This window comes from Terrapene carolina, unplaced genomic scaffold, assembly GCF_002925995.2.
Source record: "Terrapene carolina triunguis isolate 2854851 unplaced genomic scaffold, T_m_triunguis-2.0 Scaffold231, whole genome shotgun sequence".
Classification (NCBI taxonomy): domain Eukaryota; kingdom Metazoa; phylum Chordata; order Testudines; family Emydidae; genus Terrapene; species Terrapene triunguis.
Genome location: NW_020664582.1, coordinates 13,712,470 through 13,721,515, shown reverse-complemented (window position 1 = coordinate 13,721,515; position 9,046 = coordinate 13,712,470). Strand labels below are relative to the sequence as shown.

General features: G+C 41.7%; 1 protein-coding gene across 1 annotated transcript in view; it reads left to right on the top strand.

The window, feature by feature from the left end:
• Positions 1-7,469, top strand: part of DHRS11 (dehydrogenase/reductase 11) — a 70,504-nt gene extending 63,035 nt beyond the window's left edge. Inside the window, exons 6-7 of the mRNA XM_024195362.3 lie at positions 1,974-2,039; positions 5,557-7,469. Coding sequence (XP_024051130.2) covers positions 1,974-2,039; positions 5,557-5,598 — 108 coding nt within the window. The 3' untranslated portion in view covers positions 5,599-7,469. The remainder of the gene's footprint in view (positions 1-1,973; positions 2,040-5,556) is intronic.
• Positions 7,470-9,046: the final 1,577 nt, after the last annotated feature.

Below are 9,046 nucleotides of genomic sequence, written 5' to 3'. Positions count from 1 at the left end.
AAGCACCTGCTTGTTAAGCTGGTGCCTGGAGCCGGCCCTGCTCAGGACCTATTAGGAGGTTCTCAGCACCTCAGCAGGATTGGACTCTTCAGACTGAATCTCAGATTTTGCACTGACCTCCACATATACATTGTAGATTTTAATATGTTTCAATCTTTTTTTTAAATTTTCTTATTTACAAGAAGAACATCCAAGTATAAAGATTAACCAATTTTTGACATTTTGTGGGTTTAAGTGACTTGTGTCTTATTGGAGAGACTATGTATCCGGCAAGTATACCCCATTAGCGACTACACTTTCTGAAAGCTGGACCTTGCAATTTTGGAAATTCCGAAATTAACCAGCTTCTTGGAGAGATGTTGGTTTAAAATATTTTTTAAAAACTAAGCATCTCCCCTTCAGAGCTCATCTTAAGTCTGATTTATTTAATGAAGTGCTCTAGGAGGAATAAAAACCCTCATGCCTCAAGACACAAGCCAGCCTCAGACTAATGGGGGTCAGGAAGGAACCTTACAAAGGAGCAGATTATCCCTTAATTGACTAATGCAGGGTTTCTTGTACCTTCCTCTGAAATGGCTGGTACTCATCAGTGTTGGAGATGGGATACTGGACTGGATGGGTCACTGGACTGATCCAGTCTGGAAATTTCAATGTTCCTAATTATTACCCAGTTTGTCCATGAAGTCCAGAGTGTCATCCCATTCCTCATAAAACCCCTAGCTTTCTGCTGAGAGGTTGTTTTCCATATCGTCCGTCCCCCACCCCAAAAGCAGAACGTAGTTCTCCATCCTGGGTAAGGCAAAAAGTTTAGCTCTGTGAGGAAGTACATCAGGGCTGAGGGATGGAATCTTCAACCCAACTGATTGGTCTGACCCCAAGTAGAGCCATGAGCGCTAATCCAGGCCATGGATAAGAGTATCAGATATCGTCTGATCCTTCTCCTCCCCATCCTCTGCAGGATTTTAGCCCAGTGGACCTGTGTAATGCACATTGTCACAGGCCATATCCCTTGCTCACCCCAAAACCTCCTTTCCAAGGGGGGAGGTGAGGAGTCTTGCTGGGGTGATTTTCCCACGTGTGGGCTCTGCTACTGCTGCTGCCCTTTGCTTATTGGACCAGATGTTTTTGGACACACCCTGGGACTTGTCCCTTCATCTTTAACACAATGACAATAATGGGAGTTTTATTCTGATCAGCCTTTAAGGTTGTAAATATATTAAGCAAGTGTCTAAATAAACAAATCCCATTAAAACAAGCTTAAAACCCAATCTGAGCCTGCCAGAGGGAATCCACGGAGTGTGATCACAATTTGCCTAACCTAGGGAGCAGGTCTTCCTTGCAGCTTGAAAACTCTCTCTGCACATCACAAACTCATTAGTCACACTGGTTAGCTCATGGTACCTTTTTTGTTTATACACAGTATGGAACATAAAAGTATCCAGCACAAGTGAGTGAAGTGCATAGGGTATGTTTAACTTTGATACTGAATAGTCTGCTGCTGACTAAGGCAGGAAGAGAAGAGTGTATATTTTTCCTTAGCAAACAGCCCAGTTCTGAAAATCTATTGCTCCGGTAAAATCATCTTTGCAGGCATTAAATTATGACTGTGCCACTGGTTGAAAATCTGCTAGAAGTATTTGCAATGTGTGTCTCATAGGGATAGTGTCCGAGGTCCAGAAAGTTGAAATACACTTTCTAGGGGCGGCAGAGTGATCTAGTGGACAGCACACGGTACTAGAAGCCAGGAGATCGAGGTTCTAGTTTCTGCTCTTCTGCTGCCCTACTGTGTGACCTTGGGCAAGTCACTTTCTCTCTCTCTGCTTCTGTTTCCCTTCTGAGTCTTGCCTGCCTCATCTATTTAGACTGTAAGCTCTTCAGGACAGTGTTGTTGATTGTTAAAAGCTGAGCAGTTTTACTGTTCAATTTTCCTAAGTAATCCTTTGTCTCAGTTAATATTGGTTCTGTCTTTCCAGTGTCTAAAAGCTGAAGATATGGCCAATGCTGTCATATATGTACTAAGTGCTCCACCTCATGTACAGGTAAGTTGCAGCTCATGTGAAATAACATCTCTGTTGTAACAACAACGAGGAGCCCTTGTGGCCCCTTAGAAACTAACAAATTTATTTGGGCATAAGCTTTTGTGGGCTACAGCCCACTTCATCAGATGCATGAAGTGAAAAATACAGGAGCGGGTATCAATACATGAAAGGATGGGGGTTTCTTTACCAAGTGTTAGGTCAGTCTAATGAGAGAAATCAATTAACAGCAGGATACCAAGGGAGGAAAAATAACTTTTGAAGTGGTAAGAGAGAGGCCCATTACAGACAGTTGACAAGAAGGTGTGAGTAACAGTAGGGAGAAATTAGTATTGGGGAAATTAAGTTTAGGTTTTGTAATGACCCAACCACTCCCAGTCTTTATTCAGGCCTAATCTGATGGTATCTAGTTTGCAAATTAATTCCAGTTCTGCAGCTTCACGTTGGAGTCTGTTTTTGAAGTTTTTTTTGTTGAAGAATTGCCACTTTTAGATCTGTTATTGAGTGACCAGAGAGATTGAAGTGTTCTCCTACTGGTTTTTGAATGTTATGATTCCTGATGTCAGATTTGTGTCCATTTATTCTTTTGCATAGAGACTGTCCGGTTTGGCCAATGTACATGGCAGAGGGGCATTGCTGGCACATGATGGCATATATCACATTGGTAGATGTGCAGGTGAACGAGCCCCAGATGGTGTGGCTGACGTGGTTAGGTCCTATGATGGTGTCCCTTGAATAGATACGTGGACAGAGTTCGCACTGGGGTTTGTAGCAGGGTTTGGTTCCTGGGTTGGTGTTTTTGTTGTGTGGTGTGTAGGTGCTGGTGAGTATTTGTTTCAGGTTCGCGGGCTGTCTGCAGGTGAGGACTGGCCTGTCTCCCAAGGTCTTTGAGAGTGAGGGATTGTCCTTCAGGATAGGTTGTAGATCCTTGATGATGCACTGGAGAGGTTTTAGTTGGGGGCTGTAGGTGACGGCTAGTGGCGTTCTGTTACTGTCTTTGTTGGGCCTGTCTTGTAGTAGGTGACTTCTCAGTATCCTTCTGGCTCTGTCAATCTGTTTCTTCACTTCACGTGCGTATTGGAGTTTTAAGAATGCTTGATAGAGATTCTGTAGGTGTTTGTCTCTTGTCTGAGGGATCGGAGCAAATGCGGTTGTATCTTAGAGCTTGGCTGTATCTTAGAGCTTGGATTGTGTGATGTGGTCTGGATGAAAGCTGGAGGCATGTAGGTAAGTATAGCGGTCAGTAGGTGTCCGGTATAGGGTGGTGTTTGTGACCATCGCTTATTAGCACTGTAGTGTCTAGGAAGTGGACCTCTTATGTGAACTGGTCAAGGCTGAGGTTGATGGTAGGGTGGAAATCCTCAAGGGCCTCCTTCCCATGGGTCCAGATGATGAAGATGTCATCAATGTAGTGCAAGTAGAGTAGGGGCGTAAGGGAACGAGAGCTGAGGAAGCGTTGTTCTAAGTCAGCCATAAAAATGTTGGCATACTGAGGGGCCATGCAGGTACCCATAGCATTCCTGCTGACTTGGAGGTATAAATTGTCCCCAAATCTGAAATAGTTGTGGGTGAGGACAAAGTCGCAAAGTTCAGCCACCAGGTTTGCCGTGATGGTATGTTGTGTGTAACTGAAAGAGTAAAGGGGAATTTTGCAGACCTGACATCTGTTCATCAGCATTGCAGTCTCCATATCAGCTGTGTGCTCAGGAGCGTATGGCCTAGAGATTAATATTGATCATTTTAGTTACATGTACCTTATGGCAATGTTGAAACTGCAAGGATCCAACAGCTAAAGCCTGCACGTCTACAAGATAACTTTTCTCTGGGGGTAGGAACTTTTTATCAGGGACTCCTTCTAGAACCTAGATTAAAATGGAAGGAACATGGACCTCTCTTGCCCCTTCTGAACTGAGTCTTCGGCTGTCCTGCTGACATTCTTGGGGCTAGATCAGATTCTACCAGTCACTAATTTAGGGCCCAATCTTGCTAAGTGCCCAGAGTCACACAGGATGCGTGTGGCGGAGTAGGAATTGAATGCAGGTTTCCTACAGGGCTAGCACTCTACCCACTTGAACCATCCTTCCTCTCCCTCCGCTCTTTCCAAGGGGTACTGAGTACCTCCCACAATGACGCCATATGGGCTGTTAACAGGTCTGATACATATGCTAAGTGCACCCGCTCCCCTCCAGTGGCTGGTCCACACAAAAGATAAGAGGCTACTACTGCTGCTCCTTTAGTCCTAGAAGCCTGTGCTTTTAGTGCTAAAGAGCACAGGTTCTATTACCAGTGAGGACACCTGCAAGCTGCCAAATTCAGAGTGAAGTTTCAAATTTCCAATACCTCAGCACAACTAAATCCAATAGTTCCTAGACACTTAAGAACTGATCCTCCGCTCCTTGCTGTCTTGCTTTAATGCCTCTATTAAATTTGCATTTGAGGTAGTTTTTACTTGGTAAATTCCCTTGGGTACTTTCAGTTGCTTTTAAAATCACAATGAATTTGTGGCTCAGACATGAAATAACTTTAGTGTCTCCCTCTGTGTTATGCACAAACTCCACTCATTCCTCAGCTATATGGCCAGATTTTGGGTGCTGAGCCCCTTAGGAAATCTGCCTGATATCTATTTTGCACTCGCAAAGGGATTAACATTGATCATTTCAGTTACACGTACTTTATGGCAACATTGCACTTGTTCCTCTTGATCGAGGGTCCCAAAGGGGTTTTCAAATCTTTTGTGCTTTCAGACTTAGTTTTCACCCACTACATAATAAATAAACAAACAGTTTGCTTCTCTGCTGCATTTCAGCTCTATGCTGGTGTGAAGTGACAAACCCCTGGCAATCCAGGTTTGTAGAGACTCTGAAAAAAATATTTGTGAGAAGGCTGAGTGGAGACCCATGTAAATATCAGGTCCATATCATGAAAGCAAGAAAACGTGTCAGATGACTTTGGACATGAAAAAATGACTAGCACGATCTTTACATGGGCTCCTGCAAAGGCAGGGCATGAGACACTTGGATATAAGAGCTGTCTTCCTGAATCATTACATTGGCCCATTTAGTCCAGTGTCCTGTCTCTGACACTGGTCACTACTTGCTTCAGAGAAAGTTTGCAAGAATCTGTGCAATAAGCAGTTATAACCTGGCCATGAGCAATGTTCCTTCGTGACTCTCATTAGGTAGAAGTTGGTTTATGCCCTGAAGCATGAGGATTTATAACCAATATCAGCTTACACTGTCTTCCTTCGCTTCTGTGTACTAAGATTAAAATCATTGTAATTCTGTTAGAAAAAAAAAATCATTGTTAAAAAAAAAACTGTTATTAAAAACAAACCAACAAAATCTAATGACTGGTGGTTGAATAACTGAAGGGATCTATATCTTGTCATATGCATTGTGTTCATTTGCAGTTTGTCATTATTATGTTTCACACATGTTTAGCGTGTTTATGTTTAGCACACTGTGAACCTCTTAAAATGGGCTTCAGTGCTACTGTAAAATCATGTATTGGTCTTTTCCAGATTGGAGATATTCAGATGAGGCCTACAGAGCAGATTTCATAGCAAATGAAGAGGAATGCAAGCAGCACCATGCATCAATCCCCTCTTCACACCCTCCAGCAGTTTAGGGTTTCATCTGCTGGTTGACGAAATTTTAATTGGATTCCAAGGATCACATTTGAAGAATTAATTTTCTCTCTCTCTCTCTCTCTCTCTCTCAGCTGGTGCTGAGCCAGTAAAAAAAAAATTCCTATTGGTCTTGGGTTTCTCTCCCCCTCACTATTACCGTAAATGTAATTTGAAAACACTGCAGGGAAGCAAATCAGTGGAATACTGTATATTATTGGTTTGGGTTTTTAGTTTTGTTTGGATCTCGTTTGCTGATGCTCCAGACAGACACAGGTGAAGCGTCATGAGATATTTGCCAACTTCAAAGCATCACTTGGTTGCTGATTCCTTTCTGCTGATGCACATTCTTTGAATTGTTGCAATTAATTAAATGGCACATGACCTGTCACTTTCTTCTCTGTTTTTTAAGTATTATTGTCAGAGGTGTCCCAACGACTTCATTTGGCAGATGTGATTTCCACCTCCTCCCTGTTCAGCTGTGACATACTAATGCATTGGAAGGAGATTTCCTTTGTACTTAGAACAAAGGATTTGTCTTAATCCTAGTCCTCTCTTCTAAAGTCAAAACAAGAGACAAGACATCCACTGTCCACCTTTTTCAACATACTTAATGCTTCAGATTTTTGGTGTATATCGTGTATCAGTCAGATCTAATTTCTGTTTCTCTTGCATCTATTCAAAGCTAATTTTGCTTGTCAATAATGGTGCATGTGACTCCCCCTTTCCCATTGTATCCCACGGTGCCAGAAGAAGTGTAAAGAATACTCCTTTCCTGTTTACATGAATTGTGCCTGACAGATCTGAAGAAGTATCTCTTGTGATTGCCATTACTCTCTCTTTCTAGGTAGGTAGATAGATGGAGGGATACGCACCTGAATTTCCACAGGTTAGGGAATGACTATCTAACATATAAGTGGCATAGTTAAAGTATGAGTGAGTTGTTTGGTCTTTTTAATAAAAGTAAAATAAAATTGTGTACGGTCTTCTTGTGATCATATATATCCTTTGTACCATCTCATAGCATTCTTGATGTTTTTGTATGTTTGATATTTGCATGTATTGACACTTTTTGGAAATATTGACAGTCTTAGAAATGCTGTATGGTGCTGTTTAAATGCTGATGCTGAAAGCTAGTGAGTTGGAAATGTTGAAACTGTGAAATGGTATATGATCAAATTCTTGGGGTGGGGGGGGGAGAGAGAGAGAGAGAGGGGTGAACCATACTGAAGCTGTCCAGAATACATGACTTCTAAACTGCAGGTATAAAGCCTCATTCTGCTCTCATAAACAGTTTTATGCTGGTGTAATTCCTCTGAGTTACACCTGATTTACACTGGTTTAGAACTGAGGAGAGTCAGGCCCATAGCTGATTACACTTACAGTTGCAAAACTACTTTAGCGACCATGTTTAGACTCCGTTAGAATGGTATAAAAGAGACATAGGTGTGCACTCCAACCTGATATGCAATTGTGGAGCTGTTAATATGTGTTGCCTTAAGATTCTGATTTCACTTCTGCTGTGCTCCGAATTTCCTGTAGCATTTCCGGTGGTGAACCTGTTGTATTAGGTGGAGCAGGTGTGGTCAAGTGACCTGAGCACAGGACTGGGAGCCAGGGAACTTGATTCTGATCTCTTCACGTACATCAGTTTTACACCATCTATGGGTGTTACTCCTTGTTTATATTAGTGTAAGAGAGACCAGGATCAGGCCAAATACCTTCTGTATTCCAACTCCCTCATTAACCATGGGCAAGTCACTTAACCTCTCTGCCTCAGTTTCCCCATCTGTAAAATGGGGATAATAATACTTACCTACCTCACAGGGGTGTTGTGAGGACTCATTATCTGTTTTGTAAAGCACTTTGAATATGAAAAGCGCTATGTAAGTGCTAAGTATTGTTATTAAGTATTATTAATTACATCTTGCGATACACAGAATTACTTGTGCCAAAGGTTGGCAACAGTAGACCGATATGGCCAGAATAGCTGGTAACGCATACGTTAGTAATGCTGGCATAAATGAAAAAAAATATAACTTTTTTTTCCTCTTTAAAAGTGTGTTCATTATTATTTTTTTTTCTTTCCATTCCTGGTTTCTCATCCCCTCCCTGCTGGGTAAGGCAAGTGCTGACTCAGCTGTTTCTGGATTTGGCTTTTTAATTCATTGTAGGTTATATTCATCACTGTGCAGAGAACTCGAACCAAGCAAATGCACCACTTAAGTCCCACTTAACTGATGTATTGGTCTTTGTGTAGGCCCTCTGCACAGATGTGAATTTTACCCTGGGTGCTGAATGTTTAGAAATTGGAAACCTGCTGGTGGGGGAAATCCTTAAGCCCCTGTCCAGCAAAGCACTTAACCACATGCTTAACATTGAAGTCAATGGGAATACTCACATGCTTAAGTGCTTTGCTGAATCAGGGCCTAAATTGATAATTCTGCTTTGACTTCAGAGAACATTACCTAAGGTATCTTCCTATGATTTAGTTGGTGTTGGTCCTGCTTTGAGCAGGGGGTTGGACTAGATGACTTCCTGAGGTCTCTTCCAACCCTAATCTTCTATGATTCTATGAAAAGGGCCATTCCAGTTTGCTAGTGTTCCTTAAAATATGAACTGGCGGCCTCATGGTTTTAAAAGTCCCATTCAAATGTTTTTCTACATTTGTAACCTTCTCAGACTGATAAAATAATGTGTTGTCTTTCAAATTATTTTGCTCCCAACTGTCCAGTATATTTTCCGTTCCAAATTTTTTAGGGAATTTTTTCCTGCTGCCAGTTAACTTTCTACCTTTGGCTGATTTCCTAAAACACGTGCAAATCTTAAAGGGGCTTGAAAACAGATGGCTACTTCTGCCACTCTGCCTCTCATTTATACTTACCTAGATGGATTGCACTTTGAACCATCTTTCCGGAATGATGTGGCATTGGCAACACTACTATGAAGAGGAAGAGTTGTTTTGAAACCCCCAAAGAGGAGGGTGAACTGTTTAATTTATCGATAGGTTTCTAATTGTGAACTGTAAAATAAAAAAAGAGAAAAATACTATGGCTTTGTCCTACTTTTTAAATATCTTAATATACAGTTAAATCCTTGTGTAAAAAACCATTTGTCTTATGAAAGCAGAGTGATTTCAGGGTGGGGAACATAGCTTCCTTTGTTTTTGTACAGGGCCTAGCACATTGTTGGCACTCTTGAAACCAATAATAATTCTTGATGTTAAACTGTAGCAGTGATGTGTTTTTATTAAAGATACAGATGTTCTTTCTGACAGTATCTGCCAATGCCTGTGTCCGAATATGGTGGAGGGAATATTCTCGGGTTACATGCCTAAGAATGGGTGACTCAGAAACTGGTATAAGAGTTGGTGGTGGTTTTGCGA